This window comes from Mercenaria mercenaria, chromosome 1, assembly GCF_021730395.1.
Source record: "Mercenaria mercenaria strain notata chromosome 1, MADL_Memer_1, whole genome shotgun sequence".
In the NCBI taxonomy this organism is placed as follows: domain Eukaryota; kingdom Metazoa; phylum Mollusca; class Bivalvia; order Venerida; family Veneridae; genus Mercenaria; species Mercenaria mercenaria.
Window position 1 is genome coordinate 106,919,009 of NC_069361.1, and position 20,158 is coordinate 106,939,166.

The window sequence follows — 20,158 nt, forward strand, 5'->3', positions numbered from 1 at the left end:
CAGACTGCGCGGATGCGCAGGCTGGTCTGGATCCATGCTGGTCGCACACCCACTATGTTGGTTTTCTCATGGCGCGGCTCATTTCATAATCTGTGAGCTTGAAGAACATTAGTTTCTAAGACAAATAAGAGAAGAAAAAGCACAGGTCACCGAACTCGTTTTAATTTTATAGCGCATTTTCTTCACTTTTAAAATAGAAAAAATGGCGGCACTTTATAATACATAATATGATATCCCACTAAATGTTATAGGGATTTTAGGTCTTACCGGTTACTATGAATACAAGGTGACATCAGTATAATATAAGCATAAATGCACTAACACATCTCATTTCATTTTTACATACTGACCGGAAATTTAACCGTGAAATATGCAGGAAAATAGTTCTTGAAGGAGTTTTTATCGTATGACGGAACCGTTCTGTGTTTCGTTATAAAATATTCTTTTCTTATAGGGATCCAACTCTTTGTAATTAGTTTTATTCCTTTAAGTAATTTTAACCGTCTGTCAGAATATACGAAAAATGAAAAATGTCATAACAGGCCAATAACATTTAAGCAACATTTTATGACATTTTCCTGCATATATTAGTCCCCAGAACGGCAAGGGTATAGAATCAAAACAGTAGCAGCTAGTGGTTGGTAAGTAGCTATTTATTAACTTTGATTTTGTTGTATTCTTCTCATGGGTTTCACGGTTAAATTTCCGGTTAACAGTGTATGGCGAGTTTCTACACCGGTCATTACACCATCAGGATTAGAAGTGCAACTGGATAAAACTCATTCCTTCTCCAGACCAACTAGATAGTTTCCTCATCCGAAACAATATCGACCACGAGCAAGCCACAGCACCGAGAGACAAATGTCTAGAAGTCGGAAAACAAGTTAAAAAATGTAGATGTTGAATAACATAAAACATACTACTAAATCACGGGTTTCATAAAGTCTTTATCCAACCTGTTTTAATATAAATGAAATTTTCTATCTTTATTTGTGACATTTTCATTCACTTTTTAAACCTTTTAAGCTTTCTTCATGGCCAGGCTTTCCTTTTTGAACCCTAATACATTTTTTATGCTGGATGAAATATTGACGTAATTAAAAATACATTGGAAAAACATCAAGTAAAGTTTAATAATTATTACCATTTAAACTGAAGTAGATGGATTAATATCACAAACACAGTATTAAACATGTCAATCAAAGTGATCAGATTTAAACTTTTTGATCGGAAAATCTGAAATACTATACTTAATCTATTGGATAAAGTCTAAACTGTATACATTAAACATACAGTGTACCCAGATTCTATAGCTGGCATTGAAGCCAAATACAATAACTGAATTAGCGACGAGCTAAAGTTGCATAGACTGTTGGAAATAAGAACTTATTGATGAGCTGTTTAACAAAGTGTTGAAATACTGACAAAAATATTGCCTCCAATCAGTGCTAAAGTTTTTATTTTTTTTATTTTACATGTTGTAAATTTTGATTTTTTTTTAAGGACATAAATTGAATATTATCAACGGAGAGGATTTTATTGTTTATTATTCAGTCGAAACTTAGATGGTTCTTACTGGATGATAGTGTTTGTACGAGGTAGGTGTATATTTTCTCCTTTAGTCATGGTGTTTATATATCAAGTAATCAAAGTGCCAGAAGGGTTGGAAGTTTGGCTAGACATTTTATAATAAAGACGGAATGAAATATTTAAAAAACAAAACAAATACTAGTGTCATCAGTTCTCTATTGTTGTCGGAAGACAATTTGTTCGTTATTTAAGTTGCCTAATTTGATGCGGATAAAAATGTTGTATCTTTTTTAACTTTTCAAATTGTAATTAAGCGCGATTATAATTCTTTTATCGACATATGTCGACGGCATCCTGCAGATATTGGACAAATTACTGTAAAAAAAAAACAACACACACACAAAAGGCATTCGATATTTAAACACGTAAAAATAATAACCACAAAAGGTAAATTTACACATAATTTTATATCGAGAAGACATCGTACCCTTATCATACCCTGAATCTTGTCGATATCTCTCCGATACGGGCATGCCTGTTATGGTTGGACATTTACGGCAGCGCAAGCCTTGGTTAACCGCTGAAATGCTAAGTAAAATCATCATAAAGTATTAATAATGTTATAATATTTGGAAAGATTTCTTGGGTTATCATATATTCATAACCAAGCTAAGGGTAGGAGTTTGCTTACTTGATGTACTTACTGTTCAGCGATCCTTTCACCCGCCCAATATTATACAAGCATGGAACCAGGGTGGTTAACTGTGCTTTATAGTATCATTTTTGTACGTTATGTAGTATTCATAGATTCAGCCGTAGGGAACTAGTTAAAATTAAAATGTTGTGTATTTCTGTTAGAGAAAAGTTTATGGTTTACACCCTTTATAAAAAAAATGTTCCAAAAATCCGTGTAGTTGTATTTGTTCACCATAGCAGGAAAACAAATTTTAAAGTTCTGAGCATGAAAAATGAAAAGCATTCTGTAAATTATCAGACCAAAATCCGACTGACCAGCATGAGAATTAGACTCGGCATTAGATTTACTTGAAAGTGATATTAAATAAGTTAGTACATGTTCATACAAAACTAAACTTAAATTGTTAGATTCGTCACGTGAGTTCTTTTCCTTAGAGAGGTTCTGTTTTAAAATGTAGAGATGCATCGAGCTCAACAAATAATACCAAAGTTTATCAATCTACTCTCTTCTTGATTTGAACATGCGTCTTTTGTTAGTAAATTGTTCTTTCATACTTGACAGTAAACTTCACACAATGTCAGGATTGATAAAATTGAATAAGAGGATTTTATGGTTTGAAATGTTTAGAAAATCAAGATAAATAGCGATTCAAGTAATAGCTCGCAAATATCGCTGACACTGTCAACGAAAAACGTGTTAAAAAGAAACTTTTGCATTAAAAAAAATTTTGAACGGTGTTGCAACGTAATCAGATATGAGCAGCGCAATGAGAAAACCAACATTGTGCGTTTGCGACCAGCATGGATCCTGACCAGACTGTTGCAATAGGCTTTGAAAGCGAACAGCATGGATCCTGACCAGACTGTGCGGATGCGCAGGCTGGTCGGGATCCATGCTGGTCGCAAAGGCACTATGTTGGTTTTCTCATGGCGCGGCTCATATATTTTTCTATGTATAATAAAGCATCGTGATTGTGTATGTAATATTTTAAGAGAAACTTTTTTTTTTGCAATATGCATTTAAAAGAGTAGGTTAAGTTTAGATGTTGCCTATAAGATTGACGTTCTGCAAGATTATCCCTTTTGACGTGACAACTCACAAAAATGTTTCTGTTTTTTGTTTTATCATTTGCCACTATTTCTTTTTCCCTTTTTTACCATTTTTACACTAAGTTGTTTATATACCATTAACGTTTTTGAATAATTATTTTGTCAATAATTCTGTACCACAAAGGAATGACACTAAAATGACTAAAGTGACATTGTATAGAAGAGAAAGTAAACGGTTTCTTTATGTAAAACTTCAATATTTGTTTAAACCAGACTGACTTATGTTAACAATATTAGAATATTACAACAAAGACCGTTAAAATTGTCTTAGTAATTAACGTTGTTGAGGTAATTTCATGTCACATGACAACGGCTACAACAATTTACCGTATTTCCGGACATGTGAATTTGTTGATTTAAGAAAAAAAGGTAAACAAAATAACCTGTTATTTTTCTTTATTATTTTATTTTCTATTTTATTTTAATTATTTTTTGTTTTAAAATTATTTCTTATTGTATGTCTTCGTCAGAAATAACACGAGACCCTGTTTTGAACACGTTGTGTATACCTTTATGTGTGCGCGCTTATTTACAGTAATCACCGATAAGCCATATGGACGACATCTCAAACTTTTAGTAGAAAGATTGTGCAAGATACAGGCGCTCCAATTTCAGAAGCTTCTCTGGTTCTTTAGCATGTCAGGTGTAAAGTGCACATACACGGAACTCTAGTCCAAATATTACTTATTTTGATTGGAAGAGCGGGTGGTTGAACTCACAACCTCTGGTTTTGTAGTCCAGTGTTTCAGTTGGACCGCTGCACCCACTGTAACGTTGTAACGCGATAAAACGAGCCTTTTACTCCAGTTCTTTGATATTCATATCGTTTCATAGGCATGGATACTGTTTAGTCCGGCAGATTTGTTCTTTTAGTAATAGAAAAAAACAACAGCTTTTGGGTTGGTGAAGCCATTCAGCGATAGGCTATGGCTATGCGCTTTCCGGGTTTGTCCGACGGACATCTCAACGCTCATACACTTGAATTCAGTTACAAAAGTCTGCGGAGATGAATGAGACCAATACATTGATTGCGTTGGTAAAAACTACCGGAAAATTGCCGTTTTTCAAGTTTCTATAAATTGCATTTACAAAAAGTGTCAATTAATTGAAGCAATTGTTTGAAGTTGGAAAAGATGTATGGCTGCCTGTAATGGTGTTATCAATTTTAAAGACAGCCGTACATAACAACTCATTTAAATGTTCAATGGTATCTGGAATGGCATCAATTTTCTTCGAAAGTAATCGATGCTAATGTGAGAAATGGTTAAAGGAGGCGTCTTATGCATCACCTCTTTAACTCATTAATTATTCGTTTACTAATTTCATGTCACTTATGTCAGATAGGTAGCCATATACACTAATACTGTCCAAAAGTAGTGATTCTGGGAGCCGGGCTATAACATATCTTTCGTTTCGACCCAGGCGCGATACAAGGCTACATATGATACACTTTATTTGATACTTGATACCTGATGAAACGCATGTATAATATTTGAGCCGCATATCATGAGAAAATCAACATAGTGTGTTTTGCGACCAGCATGGATCCAGGATCCATGCTGTCCGCTAATGGTTTCTCTAACTGCATTAGGCTTTGAAAGCGAACAGCATGGATCCTGACCAGACTGCGCGGATGCGCAGGCTGGTCTGGATCCATGCTGGTCGCAAACGTTAGGATGTTGGCTTTCTCATGGCGCGGCTCATTTAAGTTTCATCGGTGGTTGCTCGAGATGGACAGAATTTCGTGTATGATTAATTACTTAAAGAAGGTAAACATGCGGTACTTTTGTTCTTTATAAAAAAAATAAAAATTTGCATGTGAAACCGTTGATATCATTAGTTTAGATGTAACAACATAACTTAGTCTGTTTGACTAAGAACAAAGAACTACTCTATGTATCTTCCTCTGTATCGTTGACTGATATTATGAATATCTTCAACTGGAATCCATATCAGGTTTCTAAAACTGAAATATACGCGCATTCTAAAACTTCCTTCATAACTTCTTGCGATCGCCGCTGCACTACAGAATGTGTGACCACACACGACTGCTAGATTAGAATACAAAGAACTCTGTTACATTATCTTTTTATCTAGTCCCTTTCAAGTAAATCTTATGTACGGTTTGATCAGAGAAATAATAAATTATTATAAGATTATAATTAATACCGCTTTGGTATAATTTAGGACATTTTATATATATGGCTGAATTCAGCAAATTTCATAGGTTTGATAGTTATCCAGTGTTCAAAGTCCAAGATATTAAAAATTATTCTCAGATCCTAATTATTTAACCCTGCATTGTGCCAAGATGACTTGGTAAATTTATCGAATTGCAGGCTTAAGTTTTTGCATGTTTAACATCAACAGGTTGCCAAACATCTTATTGTACAACCTACCAGCACGATCACTGAAATTTGCCAAATGGTGGTATCTTGTAGATCGTTTGTAGTAATGAATTTGCATACTTCAATTTTCTTGTATGTCTGATATTGTAATAAACGGATACATACCTTACTCATTAAGACCTTCCAAACTTACAATATAAATACGTTCCAGTTTACTGTAACAAAAATACGTTCCAGATTACTGTAGCATCAAAACGTCCCAGCTTGTTTCAACGGCAAAAAACGTTCCAAGTTACTGTAACATCAATAAATAAAACTGTCAAATTATTGTAACATTAAAACGTTCCAATTTACTGTAGCATCAAAACATTCTAAATAACTGTAACATCTAAACGTTCCAAATTATTGTAACATCAAAACGTTCCAAATTACTGTAACATCAAAACGTTCCAAATTACTGTAACGTCAAAAGGTCGTTCCAAATTATTGTAACATCAAAACGCTCCAAATTACTATAACATCTAAGCGTTCCAAATTATTGTAACATCAAAACGCTCCAAATTACTGTAACATTAAAACGTTCCAAATTATTGTAACATCAAAACATTCCAAATTACTGTAACATCTAAACGTTCCAAATTATTGTAACATCAAAACGTTCCAACTTACTGTAACATCAAAATAGTCCAATAATTCTAACATCAAAACGTTCCAAATTACTGTAACATCTAAACGGTCCAATTATTGTAACATCAAAACGTTCCAAATTACTGTAGCATCTAAACGGTTCAAATTATTGTAAAATCAAAACGTTCCAAATTACTGTAACATCTGTTCGTTCCAAATTATTGTAACATCAAAACGTTCCAAACTATTGTAACATCAAAACATTCAAAATTACTGTAACATTAGTAAATAAAACTGTGTCAACAAAACGGTTCAAATTATTGTAACATCAATACGTTCCAAATTACTGTAACAACAAAACGTTCAAAATTATTGTAACATCAAAACGTTCTAAATTACTGTATTATCAAAACGTTCCAATTATTGTAACATCAAAACGTTCCAAACTACTTTAACATCAAAACATTCAAAATTACTGTAACATCAGTAAATAAAACTGTGTCAACAAAACGGTGTAAATTATTGTAACATCAAAACGTTCCAAGTTACTGTAACAACAAAACGTTCAAAATTATTGTAACATCAAAACGTTCCAAATTACTATCACAACAAAACGTTCCAATTATTGTAACACCAAAAACGTTCCAACTTACTGTAACATCAAAACATTCCAAATTACTGTAATCAATAAATAAAACTGTGTCAGCAAAATGTGTTTTAAATTATTGTAACATCAAAACGTTCCAATACTTGTAACATCAAAACGTTCCAAATTACTGTAACCTCATAAACGTCCAAATACTGTATCATCAAAGCGTTCCAAATTATTGTAACATCAAAACGTTCCAAATTACTGTAACATCTAAGCGTTCCAAATTATTGTAACATCAAAACGTTTCCAAATTACTGTAAATCAAAACGTTCCAAATTATTGTAACATCAAAACGCTCCAAATTACTGTAACATCTAAACGTTCAAATTATGTAACGTCAAAAACGTTCAACATTAATACTGTAACATCAAAACGTTCCAATTACTGTAACGCAAAACGTTCAAACATCTAAGCGTCAAATACGTAACATCAAAACGTTCCAAATTACTGTCACATCAAAACGTTCCAATTATTGTAACACCAAAAACGTTCCAAATTACTGTAACGTCAAAACATTCCAAATTACTGTTACATCAATAAATAAAACTGTGTCAGCAAAATGGTTAAATTATTGTAACATCAAAACGTTCCAACTTACTGTAACATCAAAACGGTCCAAATTACTGTAACCTCAAAACGTTCCAAATTACTGTATCATCAAAGCGTTCCAAATTATTGTAACATCAAAACGTTCCAAATTACTGTAACATCTAAGCGTTCCAAATTATTGTAACATCAAAACTTTCCAAATTACTGTAACATCAAAACGTTCCAAATTATTGTAACATCAAAACGCTCCAAATTACTGTAACATCTAAGCGTTCCAAATTATTGTAACGTCAAAACGTTCAAATTACTGTAACATCAAAACGTTCCAAATTACTGTAACGCCAAAACGTTCCAAACATCTAAGCGTTCCAAATTACTGTAACATCAAAACGTTCCAAATTACTGTCACATCAAAACGTTCCAATTATTGTAACACCAAAAACGTTTCAAATTACTGTAACGTCAAAACATTCCAAATTACTGTTACATCAATAAATAAAACTGTGTCAGCAAAATGGTTAAATTATTGTAACATCAAAACGTTCCAACTTACTGTAACATCAAAACGGTCCAAATTACTGTAACCTCAAAACGTTCCAAATTACTGTATCATCAAAACGTTCCAAATTATTGTAACATCAAAACGTTCCAAATTACTGTAACATCTAAGCGTTCCAAATTATTGTAACATCAAAACTTTCCAAATTACTGTAACATCAGTAATTAAAACTGTGTCTGCAAATTATTTGTCTTAAAGAAAAATCTGATTATTTGTTTCTTTTCAACCACTGATGCACCTTGTGATGTGTATGTTTGTCTGCGTCAAAAATGTGCATAACAGGAGAAAAATCAAATTTTACTGTAATAGACAAAGATTCAAACTGCATTGTGAATGAATACTTTTGGACTTTTTTTTTTGGATAATTTCTCTCTCGAATCTTCTTTTTATATGAACAGGTGACGTCGTGACCTGCTCTTGACTCAAACCCAAATAGTGGTTTCCCTTACATTTACTTACCGGGCCAAAACCCTGTAGTGGCCAGTGTTAATTGAAAATAAAATAGCAGAACCATGATTTTAAATACCGGAAAAACCCGTATATAGAGATTATACGCTTGCGGAGTATTTTCACCTCTTCGTACTATTTCGGCATGTCAAAAATGGTTCTTCGATATATCATTTCTTAAATAAGTTCTGTGACATGTAATCTGGTTGTTATATCAAAGTCGTCAACCTGATCTGATTTCTGATCATTGACTTTATGATCTTGTATAGATATAGGCGATGATGTGACATTTAAAACCTACGCTGGATAAGTATGCCTGCACGAATGTAATGTAATAACTAAACAGCAGTAGTTTTCTCTTGTCGAGGTGACTCAAGAACTAGTCAGTTATATCAGATATGCCAGAAAAGTCGCGGAATTGTCTTCATTTTATGTATTTAACCAAAGTCAATGTGTATAAAGATTATGATGATTTGGATACGGTTTTATTGGTGGCTGCTGACACCAGTGTCAAAAATATATGCCTTGGGGTATGTACCGGTTCTTAAGACCATCCTAACAGTAACCCTAAAATTGTTTCCAACAACAGGCTTTCCAACAACAACAATAATATTAATGATAATATTTTCACAACATGCAGACATGCAGTGCTACTAAGTATGCCATATTTTATTGTAAATTCGGCGACTAAAAACAACATAATGTGGATTTTGAAAAAACAAACAAACAACAACAACAACAACAAAAACATGGATGTAAGTTTTGTCGTAGTTTTCGACACAAATAACCAAATAAAGACCATAACTACACACTATTAAAGACTTAATCAGTCTGTATGTAAACAATGAAAGGCAGTGAAAAAAAACATTACTTTTGAATGAAAGAAATTTCAAAAGCTGAATACTGCTGTAGAGTAAGACACTTTCTTTCTGGTATTTTATCGACGTTGTTGTTTTGGTCAAGTTGTCATCCTGCATCTGTAGAATTAATTTCATATCCATTACTAGATCGATACCTTTTTTACATTGGCAGAAAATCACCTAACGTATTATTATGTTCGAAGACCATTTCCTTTGAGATTAATGTAAGCACGTTCAGGTTGTTGACAACTATGCTTAAATCATTAATCTTCTTTGAAAAAACATTTTGATCAATCCATTAATTGCTTAGATCGTGTATTGCGACCATTAAAGATCTAATTTCGCACTTGCAGACTAACATCAATGCGAAGCTGGACGAGTTTAGATTTCCAATATCTACAAGAATCGGATTTGTTATTTGACTTTACGTAAATTGGTTCACCGATAAGTCTTCAATCAGACAGTTGATTAAATTACATGCACTTACATCAGTCCAGTTATTTCTGATTAGCCAAGTTATCTTAGATAATTCTTCATGCGTTAATTCTATTTTGGAAAAAGATAATTAGTTTTTATAGAATATATATATTTACGTGATAGTCACGTGATAATAGATTTCACGCTAATGTAGTAAATAATATGCATTGTGGTGACTATCAGAAAAACATAAACCCGTAAACTAACTTACTAAATGCTTTTTCAAATGTGTTCTTTCAAACATATATTATGACATTATTTTGCAGAGGTTGGGTGTGTGTGTGTGTGGGGGGGGGGGGGGGGGGGGCGGGAAAAATGAAGAAAAAAACAACAACAAAAAACAACAAAAAACCGGACTCCATCCCATAAATAAATACATCCTAATATTTTTGAAGATCATGAGAATTTTCAGATTTAAATGAATAACAGTTTTGTTACTGTTAAAGTACGTATGCATTTGCTATAAGATTAAGTTAAACCGAAATGAGCTTTAAAACTAAGATTCATTTCGAAGAACAAATTTATTCATACTTTAAGAATATATCTACTGAACTAATGTGGCCGAATTTGAAACTGAAACACTGTACTATCGTGCTTTATTCGTTTTAAAGTGTCTTTAATTACATCTTTCAGTTTTATGTAAACTATATCAGAAATATTTGACACTATATTGATTATGCTACACTGCGAAAGTTTAAGTCGCGGAACAATATGACAGTTTTGTATGTTTGACAGTTTTACGACAATCATCGATAATTTCAGAGTTTATTAACGTGATTTAGTGATAGGAAAATGTTTATTTTAAATCTACCTTAATGCATGTGGACATTTGATGCCATATATTAAGGCATCATAGGAATTTTGTATTCAATTACGGAAATCCATAGTCCACAGGAAGAAAAACCGCGGCAATTATTTTCAAAACAGAAAAGGTTTTGATTTTGACTGAGGTAAGATTTTTTTTTATAACTGAAAACAGCTTTTTTTTTCAAGAAAAAAGAAAATATATTTTTGAAAAACTGTCGATTGAAATACTGTCTATCATTTTATTCATAGAAATTTCAGAACACTGTTCTTCTTTAACAACAGAGGACTGCGTGATCAGTTCTATTTAATTTTACATACTTGTAGATGTAAAACAATTTTTAAAAATGTAATTGTCATTAAACATTTATGTCCAATTGAAGATTTGAATTATTTTCTACATTGATATTAACCGCTTTTTAACATGTTGAAATGAAAAAACCAAATCAATTTAGAACTTTGAAATTTATTTCATATACTTCTATGTAAATATAGTTTATGCATACAATTTTCATAATCGGCTTTTGTAAGGTGAATGAGGGATTTAAATGATCAAAATGTAGGGCGGATTTCAAACAGATATTATATTTAACCCAGTGACACGGATTATCCTTTGATCTTTTAATCTTTAACATGATAAAATACACTAGATTTTAAATGTGGAAATATTTAATTTCATGAAAATGTGTAACTGAATCCGACAGCGAAACTGTTTACCATAGCAGTGATTTTGTGGGTGTAGGCCTCACTGATAGCTCAGACAGGAACCACATCGTCAAATATAGAATGATCGAGGAATAATGTAATAAGTTTGAAAAAGAATACGTCTTTTTGTCAGTTTGCCCTGATTTTCTATGACCACAAAAGTACAAGAAAAGTCGACTTTTCATTTTTCTTTGTACCGCACCTCACGAAATGTCTTTTTATTTTGTCGCCATTGCCAGAATCACACAACGAGACTCGAAAATAAATTACAGAAATTGAAATAAATACGAATCAACTTTTGAATAGACAATACAGTTATGTATTCAAAAATATATATGGAATCTCTTTCTACATATTATGAAAAAGCCCCATAACATTGATAGACTGGTCAGACCAATGACGCAATGGCGACCGCTTTTGTTGGTTTTGTGATTAACCCTTGGACATTATCCACTTACCAGAGTAAATAAAGCTACAGGTTTATTTCACAATGCACACTTTCTAGGTCTAGTACATGTATTGTTCTTCAGAAGTTCTACAAATAAATGTTTTAATTGTATTTTGGTATATGTATTATGATTAAGTTGTTGTATATTTAATACAATGCGGCCGGTTAATGATGATATTTAATCTATTTCAGAGCTGAGGAAAACGAAAATGTAGCTTAGACAATAATTCTATTCCATTGTTGATAGAAGTTAGCTAAAACATCATGTCATCTACGAGTGACGTTTTTCTGGCCGTGAGTGCACAAGCACCGGAACCAAGCGGCAAAAGACATAGTATGCTCACACCAGTGATTGAAGCAGATGACGAGGCCGTAACAGACAGAAACCCTGCTGATAAAGCGGAAATATCGCATCCTGAATTTGACATAAGTTCGGAGGAAAAACAAATATTTTTGACGGAAAGCCAACAGTCGGAATATGTTGCAAGTAAAAATGGCGGCATGTCTATTTCCGGTGATGCACCGGAAGACGTCGTCGATGGACCTGTCGTAAGTGAAAAATTCAATAGTGATGGTGAATATTTTGATGAAATGTACTCTGACAGTAGTAGTGAAGATTCGGACACACAATCTAAAGATGGAGATTATGAAACGGATTTAGAATTTGACGAAGAAAGTAAGTAGTTACGCGTTTGACATCCATAGGTAAAACAGGGTTCTTCACTGTGTTAAAGATATCCGCTGCCTATTTTTCACTAAAATAGATGTTTACATCCTCAACAAATGTATCTTTACTCAACATACAAATTAATTGTGTATGTAGAGAAACATTCATAATTAAACGAACCATTAAGTGTTTCAAACTAATGCATAGTACTATTAATACAAATAAACTTACTTTACGGGCCTAATATTATGTTTACATGAACTATATGTAGTAATTGTTCATATCTCTAGTGTACCTGAGAGAAAACAAAACAAAACTCCTAACTTGAATATGTTATGACAAAATAGCAGTGGTATTAGAATATAAAAAGTTGCTATCCATGCAGAGAAATGTGAGGTGAAGGAGTTAAAGATTAATTTTAAATTTGAATACGGTTTAGAGAACGTACTGTGTAAATATTTAGTAAACTGCAGAATTCAGTATAAACTCTCTATTTCCGAAGTGGTTCAAATATATATATTTATCATTTAGCTCTTTAATTTATACTAACTTGAGTATTTTACAGCCAGCGCACTTCATATTGTTCGGCTTGAGCCACTTTTGGCTCCCCTCCCGATGAATAATTCCAAGTGTTTTTTTTTACCGTTTCAGAATGGCTTTACCCAGAACGGTTCGACATTGACTTGACGGGTAAGGCAAAATATGTCAAAACTTGTGAAGACATGGGTATCAGTCCGACAACATACTTCATTAAACACATTCAAGACAGGGAACTCAAAATGAAATTTCACGGCCTTGGTCCACAAAGAATGAAGGCCTTAGCAGTTCCGTTACAGGTAAGTTAACACCCTTACCTTCTTTGTGAATAAGTAGCAAACACCACATGCCTAAGGTGACTGTCAAAAGTAGTACATATACTATAAATTATATTATAGAATGCATGTCTCTAGACACATGTCATTTGGGTTATCATAGAAAAAGGGTGAGTATAAAAACGTGAAACTGGCAGTAATAATCTTATAATTCAGTGAAAGTCAAAGGTGGTAAAACACTAAGAACCTATCTTATAATTCTGAGAAAGTCAAAGTTGGAAAATACCGACTAGTCTAGTTGTTGCGATAACTTAAAAATTCTGTGTGATAATATGCTAAATGACTCGTTTTGTTTGTCACAAGTTATTGGCTCTACATAACGAACAGTTTTCTGTTTAAACAAGATGGTTTTAATCAGCTGCAGCCTGCTTGACGGCTTCCTTTGACGTTACATATGACGGGTTCTCCCTGTAACGTTCACGACTTCCGGTTTCCAGGCAGAAAGTTTTATTTATTTTTTTGTTTTTGTTGGGTTTAACATCGCACCGACACAAATATAGGTCAGCTTTCGTGGTGGAGGAGGACCCCCAGGTGCTCCTCCGTGTATTATTTCATCATGGGCGGGCACCTGGGTAGATCCACTGACCTTCAGTAGCCAGTTGGATGGCTTCCTCACATTAAGAATTCAACGTCCCGAGTGAGGCTCGAACCCACATCGGTGAGGGGCAAGTGGTTCTAAGTCAGGGACTATGGAGGTCCCACAGAAAGTTTCACACTTAACAAATATATGTCATTGTAAGTTGTAACTTAACCTTCACAAAAAGACGTATTTCATTACCAGTTTCAATTTGCACTTTGCGACCTTAATTCTATCTCTATGTTATGTTGCAGATGAACACAAATATTGAGATACTTAATCTAGAAGGCAATGCAATAGACGAGGATGGTGCAATATGTTTAACTAAAGTACTTCGAGAAAACTTCTTCATAACTGAACTGGTATGAAAAGATCATTTTATAGTAATATGCCCGTTAGACTGTAGTCCGTATCAGTGCTGCCTAGTATCCTTGGATTTGGTAGCAGTGCACGCTTTTCCCCCAAAAAATCAGACAATTTCTTCCCAGTGAAACGGAGGTGGGTGAAGAACGGTTTCTGATATATTGTCTTCTATCAAAAACGTCATGGAAAACTGCCTTGTCCGGGAACCGAGCATGCGACCCTTTGTTAGGCAATATTTGCTTCAACCTAATGAACAATTTCTTCTGGCCGATATTTGCAAGTCTAAATTTACCAAAAATGGCATTTACTTAAAAACATTTAGCATTACAAAGCAATATTATTAAAAAGCATTATTATATACCTTCTTTGATATAGGATCTTAATAGCGTTTTACACCTTGGTTATTACTTCATCGACAAAGAAGTTGTAAATTAAAACTCTCCGGTTTGCCAAATGATTTCCACACAGATCGAAACGTTCAGTAGAGTATAGAAAAGAATTGCCTTGACTTACATGACACAAGATTTAATGATAAGAAATTTATTTCGAATACATAATGTGAGACTTCGCGTTTGTTTGGCAAACAGAGTGATTAAGAATTTTATCTCCCAGATAAGTGTATATCTATATTTTAGACTTGTTTGTATCTCTGAGTGGACCAGTTGTAAATTGCTTTTTAAATTCAACATTTAAAATACCTTTTTTTTTCGGGTTGTCTGAATAAATAAAGACACACACATTGTACTCTAATAAAGAACATGGTGATAAAAAGTTCAATAGAAGTATTTTTCAATATAAAAAGAACGATTTAATTTTGCAGTGATTAGATATCTCTAGACCTATAAATTGATTTAATTTTACTCTTATTCAAACCGTGTATCGATTTAAAAGTCCTCACGTTTTACTTTATTCTTTATACTTCATTTTTCACAAATAAATCTGTCAATAAAGAAGCGAAAGTCAAATCGAATATGTTACTGTTGTGATCAAAACTTCAATGTGTACATGCAATAAATAACTGGCACTTGAAACAATTACAGCTGATTTTGTATAATTGTTATAAAGGTTTATTTGCAGGTGTATATACACACTTCAAATTGATCTGGTCTGTAGTCTCTACTCATATAGGTAGACTGTAACCAAGATTTCACTTTACTGAAGAAAGTAACTGCAGTTTGATCAGCACAAATTATTATTCAACCTAGTGGCCTTTGATCATAGATAATTTCAATTTATGTCTACTGCTGTGTTTTAATGTAGGTGCTTGCAGAAAACAATTTGAGAACTGAGGGAGGCAAAGCCATTGGTGAAATGTTGATCAACAACAGAAATCTGTATAAAGTTGATCTGACAAATAACGACATTGGAGATGGCGCATCAGCCACATTCTGTGAAGTCTTAAACGTGAGTGGAACTTTCAAAATTATTTTAATGTTCTTTTTCAACAGTTTTTCAGTTATACACAGCGGTCAGTTAACCTAGCCATGCAGTGTCTCTAGATTTCATATTTTTAGAAAGTGCTGGCATAAGGCAGGGTCGGCGGTTCTGTCCTGGTGTCCGCCCGCAACTACAGTAATGTATCAATAATGTGAGGAGGGGCACTGTGTTCTTCATCCACCATTTAAAGCTGAAAAGGTGTTAGAGGATGTAAATTCTGTCGGTGTTACTAAAACCCCAACAAAATAATTTACAAGACATAGAAATAACAAGCAATAGAAGCAGGTAAAATTGTAAGACGCTGAGCTAACATTGACAACAAAAACTAAAGTATTTACCAAAATATTTTGAATGTACTAATACAGAATTAATGGTTTGTTCTATATGTTTTCTGTTATACAGTTATTTTAAAACAAGTTTTCCTTTTTTTCCAGAATAACAAACTGTTAAAGATAATGTTGCTTGGCAACAACAGTTTTGAGGACGAGGGTGCTCGATTGTTTAAATCTGCAATATCAGACAATACAACGCTTGAAGTGCTCGATTTAAGTTGGAACAATTTCAAGAATAGAGGTGCCATTTTGCTCGCTGAAGCCCTACAGGTATATGCTTACATACATCACAGACTAATTTTAAGATGTCTTACGTTTTTCCATTTAAATCTTAATTCAGATGTACTGATTAATTTGGTCTACATATTTTAAAAAACGAGTTCTAGATTTCCAGCCATTCACATTGTAAAGTTTTTAAGTGTCCATTTGTAGGAAAATATTGGTTTAAAAAGTTTCAATATGGCCATGGATGGACTAGGGAGAGATGGGGCCGAGGCGATAGCTAGGGCACTGCGAGAAAATAGAACCCTTCTGGAACTAGATATCAGTCTTAACAGGATTAACATGGAGGGAGCAATTGCCCTAGCTAGAGGGGTGAAGGAAAATGACACACTAACGGTGCTGAAGGTACGTTTATACTTAAAAACTTCTAAAACTTCTGGAAGGCATATAATAGCATTTAGTATGACTTCTTTGCTCTGTATTGAAAATAACGTGTCACTGAAAAACATCAAGGAAAGAGGGGTTTTTTGTACAATATAAAACTCAACTGCAAACGGACAAGGATCTTTTATTACAGGTAGACACGTCCAAACAAATGCCCTGTTTACGATGATACCAGTTCGCATTCCATAGACAGGGATCAAAACCCCGACTGGCTATCACGGGAATTATAATCAATTGATTAACGTGCTGTTTTCTTTTCTGAATATAGATTTACATTAGATTTACTACATGTATTTTGTCATTCATCTATTTATATTGTTCTAGTGCGGCTCCAACCCTTTTGATTCTGAAGGTGCAATGGAAATTTTGGAAGCAGTTGACATGAACGATTCAAGTGAATTGAAACTTCTTGATTTCAGCGTAAGTTTATAATTTATCTATTAAAAAAAAAAAAAAACACACGAAACATAACAATAACTTTGATAATCTCTCTTGTGCAGACATAGTATGTTTACATCGAGCGCTTCGTGAGCTGAACCCGAACGTTATGTTTTGTACGCTGAATTAAAAACCTTCCGTTGACTATTTTCATTCATTTAGCTGGGATAGAGCCGTATGCTGTATACGAATGCCATAAACATTTTGTGGAGTTTTCTGTTTTGTGGGTAGCTCTGTACTAAAGTCTAATTCTGATGATGTCACGTATCATGCAGATGTTATAGTCATTATACGATGTAAAAAAACCTAGATCTTTGTCTTCTAGAAACCTTTTGGTTAGAAATTTTGTTCAGCGTATGTAAAAGTAACCGATGATAATTTATAACTCCACTTGTGTGCCAAGGTCTGCAGGTCTCTGTGAGATTTGTCTAACGCCATATTTTCAACACTGATTAGGCCACGTTACTGTGTTCAGTTAATCTAATCCGACCGGGTTTGTTACCGGTGCTAAATATTCTCGAGAAGTAACTGACAACTTCCCCGCATGAGTCAGACGTGGAAGAGGAATATCTTCATACACAAAGGGCTTATTACCCCTTGATTTATATTTGCTCTTGTGCATAGTTTATCTACCGCATAGCCGGACGGGCCTTGCATCTTATTCTATGTGGGATGCTGTTTGGTCTTCAGATAACTATTTAGTATAGATCTTTTGCAGCTGAACTCTGTCTATTTGATTGCAGAATATTATGGTGAAAATGAACTTTGCAAAGTTACAATGTCGACTACAAGATGAACGGGGCATGAAAATTATCAATGAAGGAGTCATTCCGGAATTTGCACGTACAAATAGTGCGCGTCTTACAGCTTTCCGGGTAGATCCGATTGGAACGTTCAAGAATAACGCGGAGCGAGCCGATGTAGACCTTGGCGAACTGCTGGTTCCATACTTGGACGAGGAGTATTCTTTAGACATAAAGGAGTTCAAAACCATAATAAAGGTAAACGAATACTGTAACCAGTTGTTTATAGACGACCCTAGTTAAATGAATCAGGTGCTTGACTCTCAATTTACTGAAGCTGAAAAAGCATTGCTGCAGGCTGGCAAGAGCTATGAAGTCTATGAAAATTCGGAAGTTACTGAAAAAACTCAAATGACTGGAATTCATCTCGCCACAAAAAAAATAATTGTGATGGAAATGAACTTCTTTATTCCGTCTTGGAATCTTTTATATGCAGTTTCTAGTTTTATTGAATATGCGGTTTGACAGGGTAGTCTGCTAAAGAACCCTTCCGCACACTCACACCCACTCACTTACCCACACAACCACACACATCAAATCTTTTTATAATTATGGTTTTCAAGTCTTTCAATATTGATCTTTAATTTCTTTTTGTAATTGCAGAACACAAAGATTGACTTGTCCTCCGAACAAATAAATATTATTGCTCTTCGCCTTTCACTTGATGGAAGAGTCCAATGCAGGTATGTTTTCTAGCAAAATGCAGGGATTTTAATGTTTGATTACAATTATCTAAATCTAATTAAAATATCTGCATTATAATGCTTTTGTCAAATGAATAAAAACGTTCGTTTATCTTTGTGTATTTATTGAAACTATTTTTGAAACTTGGCGTCTATGGTTCTCATACTTTTATAATCGATACGGATCAGCACTTATTACAGATGGCTATCTAAAATGTTATGAAAATAAGACCTGAATCAGTTATTGATCATTCTTCAGTTCAATATTTTACAAAGATATTATCATAATTGCACTAATTATACTCGAAAACAGCTGTGTCATTTACTCACCGAATATTACTGTTTTTTTTTCAGAACTTTATTCGATATAAATGAGGACGAAGGTGATCGCAGTAGCGGAAACAGTAGGGTAGAATCTCCAGCCAATACTGACCGGTCTGACAAGTCAGAACGTAGGGGATCAAGAACAAACAATAAAATGATTCCACCAAAGTTCGTGAAAAACCACGTGGTCACTTAGTACATATTGTTGATGAAACATGAGCCTCAACCTTATTACAGAATTATGAGGGATGTCAGAGAATGGTCGGTATATAGTGTCGTGTGACGGATCATTTGGTTGTTCTGCATGGAATATGGTCCCCCAGAACATCAAATGCTTTGAATCGAGGGGTCATTTAGCTATAAATGATGGAAATGAACTCAGCATAGCAATATACTGTCTTATGAGTCCGATATTGTCTCCGCAGTCAGCGTAACCTCCATGTTAACGACAATTTATGATATCTTCCATTCCATCATTGCGCATCATTTCAATTTATTAAGTTTCATACGGAATAAATAGAATGTTGTACTTTAAAACTGAGGCATTCAGCAGCTTTTTTTTCGGAAGCAGAACGATATGTGTCGAGAAATTCATCTTTAAATATTTCCGTTTGGAATCGTGTCATTTACAAAGAGAGTGCTTTCAACCATATTTTTGTATCAGAACAGGAAATAAATATTTCGTAAAAATATTCTTCTTTATATTTTTTATGAAGGTCAAAAATACGTCCAACAGGTACTTTATTAAATGTTATGTAATGAGACATCTTGCAATTTATTCCAATGACCTTTTTATACTAACAGTAAATAAACGCCGCTCTTGTGATAATATATTTGAATCGACCAGGGAAATATTTTGAACGTAAAGCTGAAAATTAAAATTTGAGCTGCACCATAAAAAACCAACAGTGCATTTGCGACCAGCATGGATCCAGACCAGCCTGCGCAGTCTGGTCAGAATCCATGATGTTCCCTTTTAAAGTCGATTGCAATGAGATAAACCGCTAGCGAACAGGATGGATCCTGACCAGACTGCACGGATGCGCAGGCTTGTCTAGATCCATGCTGGTCGCAAATGCGCTATGTGGGTTTTCTCATGATGCAGCTCTTTTGATGACTATGATGAAGAGACCTCAATTTTACATCAATAATGATTATTGTTTTCATCATGTTTGAAGACTAGA

The 20,158-nt window shown here is 34.0% G+C and overlaps 1 protein-coding gene across 3 annotated transcripts; it reads left to right on the plus strand.

Moving 5' to 3' along the window:
* Nucleotides 1–1,281: 1,281 nt before the first annotated feature.
* On the plus strand, nt 1,282–19,666 carry LOC123527476 (leucine-rich repeat-containing protein 74A-like). Of its 3 annotated transcripts, none has more exons than XM_045306954.2 (11): nt 1,282–1,598; nt 12,005–12,488; nt 13,131–13,315; nt 14,183–14,290; nt 15,552–15,695; nt 16,163–16,330; nt 16,493–16,687; nt 17,051–17,146; nt 17,908–18,165; nt 18,571–18,650; nt 19,005–19,666. In XM_045306954.2, the coding sequence occupies exons 2-11, from the start codon at nt 12,077–12,079 to the stop codon at nt 19,168–19,170; spliced, it is 1,812 nt and encodes a 603-aa protein (XP_045162889.1). In that variant the 5' UTR covers nt 1,282–1,598; nt 12,005–12,076; the 3' UTR covers nt 19,171–19,666. The 3 variants fall into 3 exon arrangements, with proteins under 3 accessions (XP_045162889.1, XP_045162905.1, XP_045162898.1); XM_045306970.2 differs by lacking the exon at nt 1,282–1,598 and adding an exon at nt 3,573–3,705; XM_045306963.2 differs by lacking the exon at nt 1,282–1,598 and adding an exon at nt 10,539–10,805.
* Nucleotides 19,667–20,158: the final 492 nt, after the last annotated feature.